The sequence below is a fragment of the Thamnophis sirtalis genome, unplaced genomic scaffold, assembly GCF_051295495.1.
Source record: "Thamnophis sirtalis isolate CommonGarterSnake01/CBP01778 unplaced genomic scaffold, rThaSir2_p1.2 scaffold_3, whole genome shotgun sequence".
Lineage (NCBI taxonomy): Eukaryota > Metazoa > Chordata > Lepidosauria > Squamata > Natricidae > Thamnophis > Thamnophis sirtalis.
This window is the reverse complement of record NW_028261383.1, coordinates 177,270,581-177,292,367: the sequence shown is the minus strand read 5'-3', so window position 1 is coordinate 177,292,367 and position 21,787 is coordinate 177,270,581. Positions and strand designations below refer to the sequence as shown.

Here is a 21,787-nt window from a genome sequence, read left to right as displayed (position 1 = left end):
CCCGGGAGGGGGGGGCGGGAGGAACGGCTCCCTGCCCGTGGAAGCGAGCAGCCAATCCCGGCCCTGTTGGGTTGGGAAATCAGTGCTCCCCTCTATGCTCCACCAGGCTTCCCTCGTAAAACCCGCCTCCCTTTTAGGCAAGAGGGGTAATTGCTTCTGGGCAAAGGGAACCACCTGCATTTGCTCTAGTTGGGATCAGCCTCACAGGTGGCTTCTGCACAGGTGTTTTTAAGAAAGCCCAGTCAGGTTTTCTATGCATACACTCCATCATCACACGGTGGTTTATCTCTCCGTCCATAGAAAGGATTTGGAAGAGCCGTAGCAAGTCCTGCTTCCAGTCTTCAGTTATTATGCTCTCTTTTGATGAGCAATTCCAATTGACCTCAGAATTTGCACCTATCCTTGATTTTTCATCATGGGCCCTCCCCCTCCCCCGCCCTTCACTGCAAAGGCAGCCTTTGCCTGTGTTTTCTTGAGTAAAAAATGTCAATCTGGTTTTCACCACCCCAGGGAATGCTGTCACTTCTAGCAAAGCTCCCCATTTCATTCTAGGCGAATATCTCTGCTGTAACTGGTCATCTGAGATCCTCTCCTATTTTTTAGAGGCAGAAAGCAGTCCCCGGTCTTTCTTAATAGCCCACAGCAGATGCCAGCCCTTAAGGAGGTGAAGAGCTTCCTGAAAGAGGAACCCAGCTATCTAGATCAGGGCATCAAACGCAATTTCATTGAGGGCCACATCAGGGCCGTGTGTGACTCCTGGGGGCCAAGGTGGGCGTGGCTAGCTTGACATCACTCATGCTGGGGGCACCTGTGGGGGCCTGAGGGCTCTGCCAGTGGAAACGGGCTCCTGAGCTCCATTTTTTCCTGTGAGGGCCTCCTGCAACCCTTTGCCAATGAAAATGAAGCTCGGGAGCCGGACCTTTGCTGGTTCCAGAGTAGCCCTGCAGGCCAGATCTAAGTACCCCATGAGCCAGATCCTGGAGTTTGACCCCCCTGGTCTAGATGGCTCTATTCATAAGCAAAGCAAACACAGCAGGCAGAAATCCATTCAAGACAGGATATTTCAAAACTCCTTGCAGCAAAGTTCGACAGCTAACAAAAGCAGAATGGTAGGATTCGTACCTCAGCCCCTCACCCAAGATCCATGCCAGGACAAAAGCCATTGGGCACAAAAAGAATTGCCCAACATCCTTTCAGAACACAAGCCCCTTCATCACACACACACACACACACACACACACACCAGCAGCATTTCAGGGCCTGTATAAAATCCTGGCAATCATCTAGCTAATTGTTCAGCTGACCCAAAACCACAAGCCCGGTGGTTCTGTTCTTCAATAAATGGCCCTCCATTCCAAGCAGCCTCCAGTCTCCATTTTATTCCCAGCATCTTTCTCCCACCTTGGAACTGAATCATATGGATTTTCCTTCCAACAATAGGAAAGAAGAAAAAGTTATGATTCCCACACTCCCACGGGTCCCCCCCGAGGGCAGCCCTCCCTTCGCAAGCTGACCAGAGTTTTTGGCGGCCCCCACTAGCTGCCGCAGCTGCTGTTAGACAGCTGACTGGCAAAGAAACTTCCCAGCCTCCCTGAGAGCCCCTTTGCAAAGGCAATGGATTTTGCAAGGCAATGGGATGCTTGTGTGTGAAGGACGTGGTGGCGATGGCAGCAGCTTTTTCACCCACCGGGACACTTTTCGGCAGCCTGCAGTCAGCCGCCGCCTCTTTGGCAGCCTCGGGGGCAGGGCCAGCCGGCCACCGCCAAACTCAGCCACATTTCCCCCACCGGTTCGGGTGAACTGGTGCAAAGAGGACGAATACCACCTCTGATGAAAGGACTGGGAAGCAAATCCTATGAGTAACAGTTGGAAGAAGGTTGAAAGGGAGCAAGTTTCCAAATATCTGAGGGCTGCCACACTGTGGAGGGTTTAGATTTGCTCCAAAGGGCAGGATTAGAACTCATGTAAGGATGTCGATACCGATCAGATGTTAGGAAGAACTTGAGAGCAAGAACTGCTAATTGGTAGAATGAATTAGCGCCTGGAGCAATTTCTTCCCCTTCACTGGAGGCTTTCAACATCGTCTCCCGGGGGATGGTTTAATGAATCTTGTACTGAGCTATAGATTGGATTCTTACGTTCTTTCTAACGCTATCATTCCGTAAAAGAGAAATTACATACTACATGCATCTGCATACATAGACATTCATTTGTAGGTAATGGAGAGTCAAATGACAAAGGAAATAATAAAAGGATGAGAACCATCATAATATCATTATCTGCTTATCCTGCAGTTCCAACTATTGCATTTGAAATTACAAAATCCCAATCAAGGAAGGAAGAAGTCAGAAGAAGGTTGTTGGGAGAAGAGAAATAAAATAATTGACAAATGCCAACATACAGAACACAAAGCATCTCTCTCTCTTTTTGCTTGCATCGAGAACTGCCTACAACGTTCCTAGTTTTTGTTTATCGTTCTTTGAAGGAGAATAGGGTAAACAAAACATTGTCCAGGAAGCAACTTCCAGGGCTTACACATTTTGCCTTGATAAGGTCAGGCAAATAATTCTTGATTAGTTTGTTAATATTTAGATATCCCTCCTATCCTGCAGGACTCCTGAGAGCTCTACTAGCTGCCCCGGTTTTGTCCATGTTCCCCCAAAATTTCATATCTATATCTCTAACCTCAATCCAAGGGTTCAAACACTGGAGTAAAAGTAAAATGCAAAACTGATCCGTTGGAAACAAAAAGGAAATAAGGATGAATATCATACCACAATATAATAATAATTTCACTGAATTTTTTTTTATTTCTGTCCCTTTAGAGTTAGTCATGCTTTAAGAACAAGAAAACTATTAAGTCATTTCATCATCTTTATAACAAAAGGTAGGCAGTTACTATTCTCATTTTACAAAAAAGAACAGAAATTAAGAATTTACCACAATTTCTCAGACAATTCAGGTACAAGTTGATCTTTCAACCCAGACCTGCAGTTCTTGATTCCATAACATTGCATTGCTTTCTGTCATTGCATCCTTCCTGCACACACAACTCTCCCTCTGAAGAAACTTGGTTATATTATTTCTGGATGAACCGAATTCTATTCAGGCACTAGTAAGAGGCAACATCCATTCCCCTGCATAAAGTTTTCCAAATAGAGAGACCCACCCACTCACCGGTGGTACTACCACATCTGCTCTTTTGTCTCAGGAGTTCTCTAAGAGAGAAATTCTGAATGAAGCAATAGCACTTAGGACTTATATCCCACTTCACAGGGCTTTACAGCCCTCTCTAAGCGGTTTACAGAGTCAGCATATTGCCCCCAACAATCTGGATCCTCATTTTACCACCTCGGAAGGATGGAAGGCTGAGTCAACTTTGAGCCTGGTGAGATTCGATCTGCCAAATTGCAGGCAGCTGGCAGGCAGGCAGAAGTATCTTGCAGTACTGATTCTAACCACTGCGCCGCAGTAGCTCTTTTACTCATTAAAGATTTTTCACCCCAAACCCTTGCAAGGCACAATATACAAACTTTCATTCTTTCATTCAAGCTAGGAAGAAGTATACATGCCATTGTAGACAACAAGAAGAATAAGAATAAGATTCTCTCCCACCCAGATCAACCTTTGGTGCAATTGTCCAACAACTATCTACCCAAGTGGTGGTTGGAGGGACTGAGGATCAGAGTAGCACTTTGCCAGGAAATATACAAATATACAAGATCAGATCCAAATAGAGCCTGGATTAAAAGTCATTCAGACGTCTTCATTCTTGACAGTATCAGAATCTCTGGAATCATACGATTAATGTGACCGAAGTTGATAATCTGTGGGGGGAAAGTATCAAATAAGTTAAACTCCCTTGTACTTTAATCTTCTTGACTGCAAATAGTTCTACTTCTTGGTGAACTTGCAATGTTTGCTGAAAAATGAAAATGTTCACATATTGAAACTTACTAAGTTCCAAAGGTGGAGTAGGACTGTGGAGTAGGACTATTATTGTCTACATATCTGGCAACCTCACAATTATCCCAGGAAATGAAAAAACATTTGGACAAAATTAGGCTGTAAACAGCATGTGCTTATAACAAGACAGGGCAACTTTTCCAGAAATCTTTACTCTCAGGTAGGGGTATCAAACTCATTGGCCATGGGCTGGGGGCGTCATGTGCATCACCCGCATTCTAGTGGTAATACATCACATCCCATGACCCCACGAGTTTGACACCCTGCTCTAAGGGCTTTGATCAAATGCCTGCTACAAGCCTCATCAAGGAGAAATTAACATAAGGACAAAGGTCTATCTAATTCAGCAAGAGCCAATTATATATTCCTAGGAAACCTACAAGCAAAACGGTATAGGACCACCACTTCATACCCTCCTCCAGCACTGGATGCCAACTCTGATGCCAGGAGAACTACCTAGGCATCAGAACTAATAGGTATTGATAATTCTTATACACTGCAAATTTGGCCAACAAAGCGGAGTAGCATAGATACAACAATGTTTGCTGGCTTCATATTTTCTCATTTCAAAAGTCTATCACAAGATAGGATCCCATACATTTAAAATTCCAATCCAGAGCTCTGCAGAATAATCACGCATATTCTAGAAAAACCAAAGGATGTGGTGGGAGGAAATAACTTAGCCGATATTTATTAAACTGGTGTATGTCTAAATCTAGATTAATGGCTACTTGGTAGTTAAAATTTGTCATTCCTCCTGTAGGAAAATGACACTGAGTACAGGAATTTCTATAAAGCAGAATGCTTCCTCTGTTCTGGCTTTGTACTTCAACTCCTATGAGTACAGAGGATTATTTCATTTTTTAAAAAGGGCTAAGGAAAATATTAGTTCTCTTTCATGGCATGCAGATTAACTCTAACTCCCATATGCCTGAGTGGACATTGGTTAAATATTAATTTTTGCACAAAACCAAACCAGGAAATGTTGGTTGGCAAAGATTGTTCAGATAGCTACCAGAATGAAGATTAATAAATCATGCAAATGGTGGCTTTCTTGGTTTCTGGAGCATATTTGAAAGTTAATGCTATAACTGTGCTCAATACTAAATTTAGTATGCTGGGTGAATATGGTCAGTATCTCTATATAGATCCAGGTTCTTCATGGGCTTTAAAGTTTACCTCCACTCTGGGTGATATAGCGGACCCATGGTAGAGCCTGGTACCCACTCTTTTCAATGATCTTCATGTACCGTACCTGGTCAGAGTGAGATAATATATAAGAGAGAGAAAAAAGAGAAAAAAATGTGCATTAACTATCTTTAATTCATTCAGATTTGGTGGCATCTCAAGGCTTCCACTGAATTTTAACTTCACACTATATTGTGGTCAAAGGATCTTTTCCTCACCAGTTTAGAATGATAATTATCCCAGGGATTCCCAATTGATGTTGCAGCAAGAATGGACTGGAAATTAGCGGAGCTCTGATGAGCTCCAAGAAAACCAGTCAGTATCAGTTGTCAGGAGCCTTGCAGTGACGGTGAAGATAGGAGAGGCGTTTCGTGGATGGCAATTTCCTCACTAGGACAGAAACAACTTTTCCGAATTGGTGGCAGGGGTGGCAGCCATTTTCTCACGGTCGTCTTAAAGCTGGGGCAACCGAACTTAAGAATTGTGCTAGAGCGATGTTTGGACAGATGCTGGAACTGGGTGAGATAACTGGCAACTCTCACTTAAAAGAATTTTTTTGGAAATTTGAAATCAATGTTCTTAAATTAATTCCGGAGCTTGGAATAGCGGCTATTTGACACTTTTGGAACAAAAAAGGAAAACCCTGAGACTATAAAATAAAAGGCCGAAGAATTATTCATGTAATTGGGAAGCGGGGGGGGGGGGAACAAAAAAACAAAAAAAACCCAATGAATTTCAGGAGAAAGTATGTGTATTTTAAATTCCCTGGATATTTTGATCAATTAGCTGTACATTATATGGAATAGAAATTCAGAGTGCCATCTACTGGAGTTAAAAAGTGCTACAAAGTTTATCAGATTTGGTGAGCGGAATATATACTAAAACAGATAAAATAAGAGCTGGAAGAGTTGACCTTGGCTACAAAGAAGAAGATAATTTGGTGATAATGAGGGAATTTAAGGAGTGCTTGTATTTGTCTTTTTTCTTTTTTGCTCTCTTTGAAGAAAACTAATTGTTAACTGGATTTGTCTAATTTTGGAATTGGATAACTATGAGACTATATTAATATAGCAGAGCACCTATCTTTGAAGAGAAGAGAATAATTGAAGAAAAGAAAAAAAACAAGGAAATTAAATAGACTTTAAATTTGGACTAATTGTGAAAAGAGATAATTGGGGAGGTTTTAAAAGATTTTCAGATTGTTCTAAAATGGAGTTTCTGATATTTGGAAATATTTGGAAGAGAGGGATAGGAGAGAGGGTGGGGGGGAAGATGAGGAGGATAAGGAGGAGTGGAATGTAGAGAGAGGAGAAGGAGAAAGGAAGGGGAAGTAGAGTAGGAAAGGATGATGGAGGGAAGAAAGGAGGTAGGAGAGAGGCAGAAGAAAGAGGTGTATGGAGAGCAGAAGAGCTAATAATGGGTTTTTATCTTTCTGGGCGTTGATGACAAGAGGAACTGATGTAATTACTACTTAATACAATAGGATATTGGCTATGGAATAGTATACATGTGATTGTATGTTATGAAAATGGAAAATAAAAACTTTCTATGGATATGGAAGCATAAATACCATCAACATAGAATGGAGTTTGCTCAGAAGCGGAAATACAGCAATGAGAGGAAGAGTGGGAAACAGAGGAGAGAAGAAAGGTGGGAAGAGAGGGATAGGAGAGAGGGTAAGGGGGGAAGATGAGGAGGATAAGGAGGAGTGGAATGTAGAGAGAGGAGAAGGAGAAAGGAAGGGGAAGTAGAGTAGGAAAGGATGATGGAGGGAAGAAAGGAGGTAGGAGAGAGGCAGAAGAAAGAGGTGTATGGAGAGCAGAAGAGCCAATAATGGGTTTTTATCTTTCTGGGGGTTGATGACAAGAGGAACTGATGTAATTACTACTTAACACAATAGGATATTGGCTATGGAATAGTATACATGTGATTGTATGTCATGAAAATGGAAAATGAAAAAGTATATTTAAAAATAAAATAAAAGAGTAAGAGATGATGGATAAGGGGGGAAATGTTAATAGAAGAGAGGTATAACGGACCCAGTCAACACTCTGTGCATAAAGTATGTATGATGAAAAAACAGAAAAATTGCTATAAAACCTTTTTAAAAAAAGAATGATAATTATCCCATGTATTTGGCATATAGTCATTTGAATAAATGTGAAAAAAAATTGCAGCAACTAGTAATAGTGGCCTGTTCTTAACTGCAACCGACCACAGTCTGAACAGCTCACATCCTTCACTCATCCTAGCTTTCTTTTCTCTTCCTCAATTCCACCTGACCTTATATAGTCCCAAGGTCAGAAACGATTCCCACGTCTCCATCAAATCTGGCTTACCTGAATCCCAGAGACCGTGAAGTAGGGGATTTCAAATCGGACCGAGATGGGTGGCCGACCTTCCAGCTCTTCCTTCTCAACGCTGGGCAGCCCAAAATGGGCTCGCATCAAATATTCTTTACCGCCCTGCAAATACAAAAAGGTTTTTCCTGGTGATCTGAATCCAGATTTCCTGGCCACTTGTTCCCACAGTGCGGCTCTAATGACTAGAAGACAACCCCACCACCACCACCACTATTGGCAGTTTTTATCATAGCCCAAGCTTCATTATAATCTAGTTGGAAAGAATTCAGTACCTATTATAGCCCCCCAGCAGTGGCTCTTACAATATTTGTCAGAAACTTCAAGATACAGTTAAAAGCTCTCCAATAAAATAGGGCCCCACTCCAAATTCAGCACCATATGACTTAAGGAATGTTCCTGGCGAAGGTCTAACTGATTGGGAAGGGCTGCTGATGTGAAAGATGCAGGGCACTGATCAGAGAAAGACAAAAGGATTTTTTCTTACTTGGAAGGACTTTATGTTCCAGACAACCGTATTCTTTTCAGGCAGATACTTGGCATTGCCAATGTTGGTTTTGAATTTGGGTGAGTCAGCATCACTTGGGACAGGCACACTTATCTCCACACCATTGGCCACTGATTGTTTCTTGAACTGGCCCTTTGCCTTTTAGAGGGGGAAAAAAGCAGAATAAAAATAACATATGGAAAAAGACATATTTCCCTGATGAATTAAGTCTTTGACACAAGAGAAAGATCCAAAACTCAAGATGGTTTGGACTCATTTCTTCTTACTCAATGAAGGCAGACATGCTGTTTTCTGCAGATTCCTTTGGAACACAGAACATATTGCAGAGTGTGGAACCTTAGAGCCGGATGGGTCTCAGGAGTCTTCCAGTTTAACCCCCTGCGCAAGGCAGGAGCCTTACACCGTCCCACTCAAATGGTTGTCCAGGCTATTTAAGATCTGGCTGCTCCGGCAGGCTGGGGGGCTGTTGAAATAGCCAGCCCCACGGTAACTATGAATGTTGTGTATTTTAAACTGTTGTTTATCTGTCTGTCTATTTATCCCCTTCCTCTGTTTATTGTAGAGTCCTTCGGGTGTGGGCGGCATACAAGACCAATAAATAAATACATAAAATATTTCTGAAAAGCTGAAGTGACGGAGCAGCCACAATCTGGGAGGCAACAACCTATTCTTACTTTTAGGTGGGATCTCTCTCTATGCTTGCCAATTGGAATCAATCAATAGCATTGACAGGAACAAAACATAAGAGGGTGCGTTTTATTAGCATCTAGTCTTTTTTTTTTTAACACTGGAGCTTGCAGATAAAGGATGATATTGCTCAAAATAATTCACCTTAACCATAATCTCCACTCGGCTGTGAGAGAACTTCTCAATGACAGATTCGATCCAGATGAGAGGTTTCACCTTATTGGGATGGGGAGGGGGAGAGAAAGAACAAAAGATATGCATGAATTTCAAAGCTTCCAATATAATAGAAAACGTAGAATAGTTCAATGATTATTGCATTAAATATGATGAAAATTATCATCTCCTTGGAGCTGTTATAATTAAAACTCCATTAGTTTTAATTAGACTGCATAGTTGAGCAGCCTTATTTAATGTCGCAACAGCAGGAATAATACTCCATGAGACATAGTCTAACAATAGCAGCAGTAGTACTTAGACTCATATATCGCTTCACAGGGCTTTTACCGCCCTCTCTAAATGGTTTAGAGTCAGCATGTTGCCCCTAACAATTTGGGTCCTCATTTTACCAACCTCGGAAGGATGGAAGGCTAAGTCAACCTTGAGCCTGGTAAGATTTGAACTGTCAAATTGCAAAAGTAGCTCCACTCTAACCACTGCACCATTGTGGCTCATCATCAACAATCATTTATAGAGCTTCTAAATCACTTTTTTTTACTACCAGTTCTGTGGACGTGGCTTGGTGGGCGTGACAGGGGAAGGATACTGCAAAATCTCCATTCCCACCCTACTCTGGGGCCAGCTAGAGGTGGTATTTGCCAGGTCTCCGAACTGCTCAAATTCTCTGCTACCGGTTGTCCAGAACCTGCTGAATTTCACCCTGTTCTAAATAATTTTTGATTGCAGCAGCATAGAAATATGTTTAAGTAAAATCAAGAATGGCTAATTTACTTGTTAACTGCAAAAACGCCATCAATACTATTTAAGAACTGATAGGAAGGAGAGATGGTCCTGGTTGGCAAAACTGCCCCAGCTATCTTTAGCTGGAAAGTATTGTATTCTATTTGGCAATAGCACTTAGATTTACTGTATATGCCTCCCTGCAGAACTTTACAGCATTCTCTGGGAATCTTACAATAGAATCATATCTGGGTCCAACAATCTGGGTCCTCGTGTTACCACTCTCGGAAGGATGGAAGGCTGGGTCAACCTTGAGCCCCATCAGGATCGAACTCCAGGCTGTGCCCACAATACTATATTCTAATCACTGCAGCACCAAACAACATATTTAATTTTATTTTGCTGGGGAAATGCTCAGAAGAAGAAGAAAGTGCTGGGATTCTATCAGATTAGAGCATATCTAATTATCTTGTGTAACACTGAGTTCATACTTTGCATTAAACGATATAACTCTTTTTGGGCTGGTTGCATGTGTTATATGCATGGCTGGCTTGTTGGTGCAAAGACCCCTGACACTCTATTCACAGCCATTACTGGGCACTTATCATGCTTGCAAAGTTTTTCAGATATCTCAATAGACAGTTTTCTGATAGGCAAAGAATCCGCCTGCTTGAAAAAGGAAACCATTAATTATCTGGACATATTTTCTTTTGTTCTCTCCTTACCAAAATAAAACCTCCCTTCCACAGCACTTTCTACTATTTTATAAATAGGCAACTGCCACTCTTGGACGTCAATCATTAGCCAAGTGTAGGTCTTATCTTGGTGAACCCAGAACCAAGGGAGGGATGCCTATCTGAGCAGAGGGAAGATGGTACATGAGATCACTCTTGCTGTGAGTAAAGTCCCAGAATATTTTTTCTCTCTGTTCTGTTGCCAGGAACAAAGATTTACCTGTGTACTCAGGCGATACGACATAAGCTCAAAATCTCCATCAGGGGGAATGAAGGAAATAGTACGATCATTGTCAAAACGGGATAGTCGCACACACTGGTGGAACTTGACATCCTCGAGTTCTACAGACTTATTTTTTCCACCTGAAAGTCAGAAGTTATTAAAAGACGCATATCATCTCTGGCACAGTTTCAACACTAGACGTATTAAGAAACAATTGCCTGTTTTTGGTTGGAAATGTCACAAAACTTTAAATCTTCAATGGAAGAGAAGTTTCACAAAAGAGAAGGAAAAAAATGAGCCCTACTTTCTGATAATCAAATCCTAGGCTGCAGAAGAAACATATAAAGTTAGGAACAGCTTTGCGGAGCAGAAAGCTAAAAACTAAATAAAATTTAACAGTACAAAATTCCAATTAAAAATTATAGCATAGTTGTTCTGACCCCCCACCTTGTTCGTTCAGAAACGAAAGCCAAATGAAGCTTGCAAAGGAATGTCTTTATCAGTCCCGGCTCGAGCTGGCTGCGAGCCCAAAATAAACACAGATAAAAGGCTCTGGCAAAAGGTCTTCACTCAAACTAATACCAAACAGAATTACATAAATCACTTATCCAAGTGCTTTTCTCAATGGTTACACACAAACGGAGAACGTTGACTTCTGCAACCAGGGCGTGGCACCATCAGTCTTTTTATCCGCAGGAGACCACCCTAATGAGCAACAGCTGCTTGTTATCACCTCCTATGAGTCCTCAATTGTTCCTTTCGGTCAGCTCTTCTCCTGCGTGCATCCCGAAACAACTCACAGGAGGTTTCTGTGTCAGCCTCTCTTGTCTCCTCCCCACTGACCCAAGGCTCAGTCGTTACCTGGGGACCAACTAGTCTCTCTGAGCCCTGCTTGGAGTCAGACCCCAGGCCCTCCGCCTCCTCCAGGCCTGACTCATAGGGCCCCTCGCTGTCAGAGTCTGAGAGCAGCTCCAAAGGCTCCAGCCGAGCCACAACACATAGTCTATTGAAATTAAATCAAAACGTATGGACTTTGATAGACATTCTCAAAGCAAATTTGCAAACTTGCTCTTTCTCCTAACTTTATAACCAATCTGCCACTTTCCATAGATGGATATGAAAGTGCAAAGACATTATTGATATGAGACTCAAATCTGAGACTCGCCTAATGTCTACTCCTCCCCAAATGCATCCGTCATTGCACTGTGATGTACTTACGTCCTGTGAGCTCAAAAAGGACCCTGTCGTTGAGGCCCAGGCGGAGCTCCGGCATGCCAGAAAGGAACACCTTCAGTTTGATAGAACCCACGATCTCGCTCAGCAGGACGCCCCCATTGGCATTAACCTGAAAGACAAAGTAGGGCCTGAGGTCCTCCATTTACTCTCCACATCTTCTCCATGGGGAAACGTGGCTTCTCCTCTCTCGAACATAGTCATGCTGAAGTTCCCAACAAAACCTTCACCACCGTTAAATCAGAGTGGGTAATCCTGTGAGACTCAAACGGTGGAGTAATAATGATAACATGAAATATGAATGACATCAAGTAAAATAATTTTATATTTATTTTAAAAAATTGAATTGTTAAATTGTCCTGTCGCTAGTTGTCCCATGGCAAGTTGGCCATGGCGAATTGTCCCACGGCAAGTTGTCCATGGTGAGTTAACTGTGGCTGGTTGTCCCATTCCATACAGTGATGGAGAACCCATGGCTGAAGGCAAGTCTGATTAATCGTTCTCATTGTTAGTAAATTCCTCCTTAGTTCTAGGTTGCTTCTCTCCTTGATTAGTTTCCCACCATTGTTTCTTGTCTTGCTTTCTGGTGCTTTGGAAAATAGATTGACCCTTCTTCTTTGTGGTAGCCCCCAAATATTGGAAGACTGCTATTATTGTCACCCCAGTCTTCCTTTTCACCAGACTAGACATATCCAATTCCTGCAACTGTTCTTCATATGTTGTAGCCTCCAGGCTCCTAATCATCTTTGTTGTCCTTCTCTGGTGACCAAAACTGGATGCAGTTTTCCACATGTCTTAGTATAAAGCTATAGTAGTACTTCACATGATCTTGATTCTATCCCTCTGTTAATGCCGTCTAGGATCGCCTTGGCTTTTTTGGCTGCTGCTGCTGCACACTGCTGGCTCATATTTGATTGTCCAGTAGGCCTCCAAGATCCCTCTCGCCGTGAAGGCTATTGAGCCAGGTTTCACCTAATCTGTACCTGTATATTTGGTTTTTCTTGTTTAAGACCTTACTTTTTTCTACACTGAATTTCATTTTGTTGGACAGGGTCCAGTGTTCAACTCTGTCCAGATCCATCTGGATCTTGAGCCTATCATCTCGAGTGTTGGCTATTCCTGCCAGCTTAGTGTCATTTGCAAATTTGATGAGTTCCCCTTCTATTCCCTCATTTAAATCATTTATGAAGATTTTGAAGAATATTGGGCCTAAAATAGAACCTTGTGATACCCCATTGCTTCCTTCCTTCCATGTAGATATTGAGGACTACATGTTGAGTGTGATTTGTCAGTCAGCCAATGAAAAAAATGAACTTGAGATTTATGGCTTTGACCTAGAAATTATAGAAGGAAGAGTATCATGATGTAGTGTAAGTTTAAAGAGGTGAAATTGTATTTATAATTACTGTAAAGAATATGGGAAGTCATTTCTTTGTATTTTTTCCTTTTCTATTTTTCTTTTAACTTTTTTCTTTTCTTGCTTTTGATTTCTCTTTACTTCCTTTCTTTTTTCTTTTTCTTTTTACTTTATATTAGTTTATTATTAGTTTTATCTTTCTAAACATTAATAAAGTTATATAATTACAAAATTACATATATAACAAGGCAGATGCACAGGTGCAGAAGCAAAATGAAGATCTTTCTCTATTTTTCTGTCCATTGCCAAAATGATAGTCTTCCTCTGCTTCATAGGGTTATTCTTTGAACTAATTTTCCAGGTTTTTCAGTTGCTCAGTTAAAGTATGCTTAAGGTATGACATTCTTATAAAATTCTATGCCAACTACACTTTTTTCAAGTATGTTGGCTTTACTAACTTAATAAAATAACATAACATTTCACTTTTATATATATATATTAAATTTTACATTATTTAATAAAGATAGTTGAGGTTCTTGAAAAAGTGTAATGTATGTATCCTTAGCGTTTAAATATGCCACCATGTTCATGGCATAAACTCAAAGTTCACTATTTTTGTACCTTACAGACATTAAAATAGCTTTCTGAACCTGTTACAATCATGTTGAAGCTTCTAAAAAACTCATTTATATAATCTTCCACCACAAATAATTGACGTCTGTCTCACCAACAGGTTAACCGATTCAATGACATCAATGAAGACCTCATTCTTCTTATATTTGAGCCCCTCCGACCTCCAAGAGACGGCGTTGGTGACAGTGGCTGGAACTTGGGATTTAGCTGTCTCCAGTTTGTTGCCCTGCTGAGTGATGTACCTGCGATGCAGGGAAAGAATTCTTCCTGATCAAACATCCCACCACAGAATAGCTTCTCTCAAACACATTTTGTTGTCTAGAGTACCATCAAAATATCAACAGCATTTCAGTTGGGCAGGGAGGGGAAGGGAGTGCTGGCACATGGATTTTCCAATGCGAAAAGTCCTTCCTTATTAGTAGGGCTAAGAATGATCTCTCTCTGAATCCTTCCTAGTTATAATGCTGAGACATACCTGTATATTTGACAAAAAAAAATTAAAGGTTCACATTCAAAAACTAGAATCTACTTATACATGCACATTAGGATTTCAAGAAAACCAAGATTAACAGAAGACGGGACCCCATGGACAGAAATGGGAATGAATTAAGTCAAAGGAGGAACAGGAGGATTGGGAACGTATTGAAAATAAGATACCAGAAGTTCAATTTCATAATGTTCCACCCCCAACGTTAACAAAACAAAGCAGACGTCATTGTGGATGCATAGGGAGTTTGGGCTGAACTCAAGAGTTACAGGAAATTGAATAGGGCGTAATCACCCAGGAGGGATACCAAGAAGCCATTAATATCTGCAGAAAGACAGAAAGCTTAGCGCAAAACATGCATTTAGGACCATAAGGAACGTTAAAAGCAATAACATTTTTTTTTAAATTATGGTAACAGTAAAAAGAACAATTGCAAAGAAGTGGGCCTCCTCCTGCCAAGAGGAGCCAAGAACTACTCAACTGTTTTGCTTCAGTGTTGCTCCCAGGGGGGAGGGGGGGATCTCTCTTCCACCTAAGTGGAACTATTGGCAAAGCTAGAGTGTAGTAACCCAAAAAAGATAGTGATGAAAAAAAGTTTGTCTCCAAGATAAAACTAATTTTAAATTTGAAAGTCTGGCAGATGTCATGTAAGAGTCCCTTTCTGTGATCTTTGAAAAATGTACTGGTAAGTATGAACATCTAAACTAAAAACCTAAAATTGTATGCATCTTGGAATTTTGTTTCATTGCAACATTTACAGTTTTTAAAATCCTGAACAGCAGCAGAAAAACAGATACAGATCCTAGAAGAAGAAGTAAACGGATTACTTACTCCTGCAAAATTTTACTATCTGTCGTCTGAGGAAACCCGAAGTCCATCAGCTCATCCAGTAGCTCATACACAATGACAAAGTTGTCACGGATGCTCTCTTCCTCCAGCTCCTTGAAGTATTCAGAAAAAACCTGGCAAGGAGAGAATGGATTTCATACTAAAGAATTGAAGCTATTATTACCCTGTAGTGAAGTTTCCAGAATCCGTATTGCTTGGGCCAAGTGTCTCTTCTGGAACGTCCAGTTTTGTGCACATATGGAACTTGGAAAAGACAACAGGTAGGGACTCAGGTCAAACTATTCGCAGGGGTAGGGAGGAGACTATAAAAGAGGCTAAGTATAAAGTTGGGTGAAGTAACCACCCTTCAACCGATTCTTAGGTCCTGCAAGCAATCTTCTCCAAACGTCTGTTAAAATATGTTCTTATTCAGAACATCCATCAAATGGAGTGTTCCAATTCCACTATGGCTGCTTCAAGGGGGGGGGGTGTTTCTCCTGGCATGACTGCCGGTTCGGTGCATGCGGTTGCCTATGGATAGGTCTGTGCATGTGCAGGATATTTTGAAAGGTCAAAAAAAAAGATGTTGCAATGACCGGGGAACCAGTTCGGGGACGTGGCGAGGATGCCATCCCTACCGGTGACCCAGTCACCATTTCCACTACTGGTTCCACTGAACTGGTGCGAACCGGTAGGAGCCCACCTGTGGGCTGCTTCTCTATGCGTAGGGTGTTCTGCTATGGCTTTGTACTAGAAGTAAATAAAGTACTTGGAGATGTGAAAGAAAACTGAAAATCCTTACAAGAATGAAGGTTGCTGAAAGAAAAACAGAATCGTTTTGAAGGATAAATTGCTTTAGTTGTAGGCTCCTCACTCTTCACTATTCTAGCTAATCAGCTGTTATTCATGTTCTGATACCTCTTCCTCTGAAGAGGTCTTCAAAATTACCACTGGTCCAAAATATATCTTGTAAATCATTGACAAGTATTAAATGGAGTAAGTGAATGAAAATGTCATTTGCTGTGGGCCCAACTGCTAATTTAAGTTTATACAGATCCTTGGTGCTAATCTTTGAAATAGATTCTACCATATTGTCAGGACTGCCATGCTGCTGCGCCAGCCATGCTTCATCAGATGCCAGTCTGCCATTTGCAACAGGAGAGGGAAATGTGGGGCGGAATAAGGTGCGGGGCTAGCATGAGGGGGATCGAAACTCCTCATCTTGACATTCCGTGAGAGCCACTGGCCATTCCAAGGTCTCCTCATGGAATGAAACACCTTCCAGCCTTTCAAGCCAGGGACCAAAACAGTTTGCTTGAATGTAATTGCCCAGAGATAAGCAGGGGGGTGGGGGTGGGGAAGTGGGGAGGAAGAGAATAGTTAACCAGATGCCACGGATGTGAAAGTTTAGATCTGGCTTTGCTACACTGTCCCCACTTGGCTGTACTTTTCATAAAAATGGATTCTTGAGTCTTTCTTTTCTAACTGATTAAATTGGGACAGCTGACACATATTTATTTACAGTTATTTAATACATTTACCTAGTTGTTTGTTTTATAACCAACTGGGCAGTTCCCAATCAATGAAGGATCACCTTCTCCACACAGAAACCTTTCTATAAGGTCATCCTGTGCGATTATGGGCAAACACTATTTGAATGTGCATGTAAATAACCTCAGATTTATTTTCTCAGATTTGGATAGAATTCAGAAGTGGAATAAACAGGAAAATGCAACAAAAAGTTAAGGAATGGCAAATGTCTATGGAGATTCACAGTCACCAAGGTCATGGCAGTCCCAAAGGTGTTTTTTCAAGAGGCAACTGGACTTTCTGGATTTTCTTTGAAGATAATATTCATAATAATGTTGCTTCGTTTATTGTTTTCTTCGTTGTCTGTTATGGAGGAGCTTCTCAAAAAAAGACCCCACAGGAGCTCCTCAGAACGTGTGGCTATCCCAAGTGGGCCTTCATCAAATCTCCAGAAAGGCCCCACAGGAACAATAAGGGACAATGAAGAGAACAATAGACAATGTTGTCATTCCGTACGTTGCGGGAATATTGGAAAAGCTCTGGAGGACCTTCAGCCAAAGTAACATACCTGCACACTTCAAACCCAAGGAACACTAAGGCAGAAATCTGTCCACCCCAAGGATAAAACACCCAGAAACAAACTGAGCCAAGTGGTACATGCAGTAGAATGCAGTGAGCCATGTGCAGATCCGTACATTGGGGAAACAAAACAACCACCTCATAAACGCATGGCACAATGTAGGAGAATCAACCCACCTGGACTAGATCCAGCAGTCCACCTGCATTTTAAAGACAAAGGACACCCTTTTGAAGACAGCAAAGTTCACATTTTTGGACAGAGAGAATTACTGGTTTGAAAGAGGGGTCAAAGAGGCCATCTATGTCAAAATTGATCAGCTCTCTCTCTCTCTCAACAGAGGGGGAGGGATGTGACATCATCTATCTCCAGTCTACAACACAGTCCGTTCAACGGCTCCAAAAATGCTCCACACCCATTTGCACCACTCAAATAAACCTCCAATTGACTTAAATGACCGGCTAAAAGAATGCAAATGATTATCTGTCTTCAAAGAGTATCAATCCTTCCATTCCCCAACATCCAGTCAGAGCTGAAGAAGCTTCTTGGATGAGAAGGGAAACGTCTTCAAGGAAAAACCAGAAAGTCTAGTTGCCTCTTGAAAAAGCCCCTTTGAGTTAAAGAATGGCCACTTCCTTTTTCCTTCTGAAGTAGGAGAGAATATTTTTTTCCTTGGTGTGCTGAATGTTTGAAAAAGGCTACGTACCTCAACCACTTTATAGAGAAAGGAATATACCAGTGAGGCATTGGCATTCTTCATGGTGATGGCCACCACTATGTGAAAGATTAAGGATAAAGATGAGACATATACGAACAGTTATATTGGACACCTGTACTCTAGAGAGAATATTAACACAAAGGGCAAAACTGCATATACTACATAGTGGATAGTTGAGAGCCAACATGCATAAATGTGTTACTGTGGGGAAAAAGGGCACTCTTGTCTTAATCAGAGCTTATCAGGTGCATAAACATGCTTATTGCAAATAGCATGATCAATAATTCCACTTATGCATCCAAAAGTAAAGGAAAAGAAGTAACACTGACACTTGGAAGCTTGGAAATATTGTCTTTTTTCCCCCTTTGAGCATTAAAATTCATTTTGTTGGATAAGGCCCATTGTCCAAGCGTGTCAAGATCTTTTTGAAATCCTGAGTTTGCCTCCTGGGGAATTTGGCTATTCCTGCCAGTTTAGTGCAACTCTCAAAGGGACCTTGGAATCCTAGTGGGCGGCCACTGAAACAGGAGCCAGCAGTGTGTGGCAGCAGCCAAAAGAGCTGATACAATAGGCTGCACCCAAGCTGGTGGAGCGGCCGCCCGCTCGGAACAACCGCACGGCTCACCTGCACTGGCTGCCTCCCTGGTGCAGCCGGACCGGAGCGGTTTCTCTTCTCAGAGGAGCTGTGGCAGCCTGCCTGTCCCTTTCAGGTACTACTTCGACCCCCGGGAGGGAGGGGGCCGGGGGGGGGCATAAAGGGAGCAGCAGTTCCTCTGTGAATGGAGTGGAGGGGGGAGTTCAGGTTCTCTGCCATTCAAGCATTCAAGGTTAAGGGCTGCAGCAGAGAATCCCAACTTTTCCCCTCTCCCTCCGTTCGGAACAGATGCAGCCTCTCCACACGCTGCCCAGTTATGGGGCCAGCCTGCTCTGCCCTGCAGTATTCAGGTGGGGGGGTTTCCTCTGTTTGGGGGAAGAATTTGGTTGCAGAAACAGCAAGTGGGGAGTAGCCTTGGAGGGCCTGTTCCACCTTCCCCCTTTTCCTCTCAGCCACGTAAAACCAGAAATCTCCCCCCCCTCCAAGCAGCAATTGACATAACAAGGATTGAGAGAGGTTATCAACTCCCATCTGTGTTGAAACATCTCTATTCCTTCTCAGTAAGTTTCCAAATTCGGTTCAAAAGGCTGCTTGAAGCTCAAGTTATAAATTCATAAATAAACAAGAATGCATATTCTAATTGACTCAAATTATAACTCAGCAATGGAAATTTTGGACTCAATTATAGTTTTAAGTTGAGTATCACTTGTAGCTTTCCTTTGAGACTAAACACTTACAGGGCGTGATCCAACAAGGCAAAACTTACACCCCACCTCTTTCTATCCCTTGGTTAATGACAATTTCTAGTGCGTACACAAAAGCATTTGCACACAGCCAAGTACAAAGCAGGGCGTCATTCTCAAGTATGGCCATATACTGTCTCCTCAACCACTACAGATCTGCTCTTTGTAACAAAACAAGAGGCTTGTTTTCTTGTTTGAGACGTACATTTGCAGCGTGGCTGAATCCCATCACTTCTCACTCGGGCTCTGAAAGGATACAGTAGAGGTTGCTATGCTTTATCCAAAGGAAGTGGACTTTCCCATGGGAGAGGACCGGGGTCAGGTCAGACTCTTCCTCTTTTTGCATGACGAGTGGCATGAAGTAATCAATCTCCGACATGCTGACATCTCCCTTATAGTTGCGGCTGATTAGTGGCTACAGTAGACAAAAGTGGTTAAACAATGTAGAATTCAAAAACAGTATGAGTACGTATGTTTGGAGTAAGCACCGGGAGAGGAGTCTTTCCTCTTACTACAGGGCAAAGCACATCTTTTTCTCCAGCTGCTGCTCCATTTAGACATCAGTTTCTGCCATTAAATTCTATAGCCTTCAGGCTATGTTGGATTGCAGATACGAGACACATTGCAGATCCAGGCTGAATAAAAAAAGAGCGATTCCATCAGTAGCAACACTGACGGATGAGCAGATGTGCTTCCGTGTATCTGTGGTGAAAAATAGAACCATTGCTTGGATACCTTGAGGGGGAGCTTCAACAGTGGGAGCCCCAGACTTCAACAGGCCCCTCCTGTCAAGAGCCTAGGGATGGCTTATAAAAACTGCACTGTCAACTTGCAAGAACAAAAAGATCCGTAGAATGCAGGGCTTCAGACTCAATTTGAGGGCTATTGGCAGGATATAGCTCCAACTACCAGTACTGTGCTTAATAAAATCAACATACTATATACAGATTTGGGGTGTTTTAGGTCCACTTTCTGAGTAACAAAACAATACAGGGGGACAGTTGGTTAACTTTGTTACCTAGATACTAAGGGTAGTGGGTGCATGTATGTGAAACAGAATAAGGGGCTTGTTTAACATACAGAAAATCATAGTAATATACTAATGATAGTAGTAAGAGTGAGCAATTCTCAGCTTACATATTACTTTAATAATGTTGTTGAAATGAAACCACAATGTAGAACTTGGAAAAGGAAGGAAATAAATGAATACTGTTAATATGTTGTCTTTACCAGCTTTAAATGATAACTTTTCATACAAATTTACTCTAAAGATTAGTCTTGCTCTCAAAAATTGCCACACACTGTAATGTTTATGCCAGGGAGAAGGTTCTGTGCTCTTGTTTTCAGCCATTCTGTTACAGAAAGTCTACCAATAATTCTTCATTGACAGTATTACTTCAAACCCTTTTCGGGCAGTGGGAGGCAACTCCACAGACCAGGCACGCCAGCTGTTTAGCCAAGTCTGCTATCCCTGAGCTGCTTCCATTTTGTTTCCTTACATGATGGGCAAATCCAGCTTCTAGCAGGATGAAAACAACTGGGCCCAGATCCCTGTTAGGAAAGGCTAAATGTTTCAGCCTTTGGGGGATAATTCCTTTGTGACTCCCCATCCCTGTACCACTTTCCCAGGTCTCAGCTCTAAAACAGAGGCAGAAAACCTAACTACAGAACTTCTTGTCTTTCTTCAATTTCCTCACCCGAAGGAAAATGTAGGGAAAAGAGAATGGGTGGAGAGGGAGGCAGACTTGTCAGGCAGTGCTGATGAAAAAGAAAGATCAAGTCAGGAGCTACAATCAAGACATCGAGGGTCTAAATCTGGACTTTTACTCCTCTTTTACTCCCCTTTGTTTAATTTGCACACACACGCACACACACACCCGGCGTGGGAGGGGAAAAAAAGTCAGGCCCTCCACTAGGATCCTCTACCAGAAGAAGCTTCACCTGCAAACAAGCAGGAAGGCCAATATTCGTGGACCTTCGTTACTACCGAATCAAGGGGATTATTATTCTCCCGCACACGAACATCTGAAGAGGAAGAAGCGAAGCGCAGGGAGACTCACCTTCCCTTTCAGGTCCAGGATGAAGATTGCCGAGGCAGACATACTGTCGCGCCGACCTACTTCCTCCTATTCGGCGGAGTTTTGCAACCACCTGAGCCAGGTGAGCCAGCTACACCTTCAGGTGAGCTGCGCTTCTTAAAGGGAAAGACCTGCTCAGGGGAGTCAGGGAAAACCTCCAACAGACAGGAAACGCGCAGCAGCCCTGGGACTGCAATTGTTCGAGCACGGTTACTTTCTCAAAGGAGAAGCCGGCTTCAGAGGCTGCGGGTCGGACATGGGGGGACGGGGGGGGGACGGGGGGGACATAGACCTGTTTTATTTATGAGCTCTCGGGACAGCCGCGAATTCGTCATTCTTTTTCGAATCTTCTGGTCAGTTCCTTTCCCGAATCTCGGTGGCAGCGAAGTGGGTTTATTGCAAAATAAGTGTCTGATAGGAGCATTTATTTTTGCGGCAACGGGCT

The 21,787-nt window shown here is 42.3% G+C and overlaps 1 protein-coding gene across 1 annotated transcript; it reads right to left on the bottom strand.

The window, feature by feature from the left end:
• Nucleotides 1–2,786: 2,786 nt before the first annotated feature.
• Nucleotides 2,787–21,437, bottom strand: AP1M2 (adaptor related protein complex 1 subunit mu 2). Its single transcript, XM_014054476.2, has 12 exons — nt 21,325–21,437; nt 19,523–19,679; nt 17,915–17,982; nt 15,105–15,235; nt 13,881–14,028; nt 11,782–11,908; nt 10,561–10,703; nt 8,854–8,925; nt 8,002–8,160; nt 7,494–7,619; nt 5,146–5,221; nt 2,787–3,827 (listed from the first exon to the last, which is right to left on the bottom strand). The coding sequence occupies exons 1-12, from the start codon at nt 21,364–21,366 to the stop codon at nt 3,805–3,807; spliced, it is 1,272 nt and encodes a 423-aa protein (XP_013909951.1). The 5' UTR covers nt 21,367–21,437; the 3' UTR covers nt 2,787–3,804.
• Nucleotides 21,438–21,787: the final 350 nt, after the last annotated feature.

Coding starts and splice junctions, on each gene's coding strand:
- AP1M2 (XM_014054476.2), bottom strand. CDS start 21,366: ATGTCTGCCTCGGCAATCTTCATCCTGGACCTGAAAGGGAAG. Junction 11,909..13,880: donor TTGAATCGGTTAACCTGTTG/GTGAGACAGACG, acceptor TTTGTCTTTCAG/GTTAATGCCAATGGGGGCGT. Junction 3,828..5,145: donor CTATATCACCCAGAGTGGAG/GTAAACTTTAAA, acceptor TTCCCCCCACAG/ATTATCAACTTCGGTCACAT.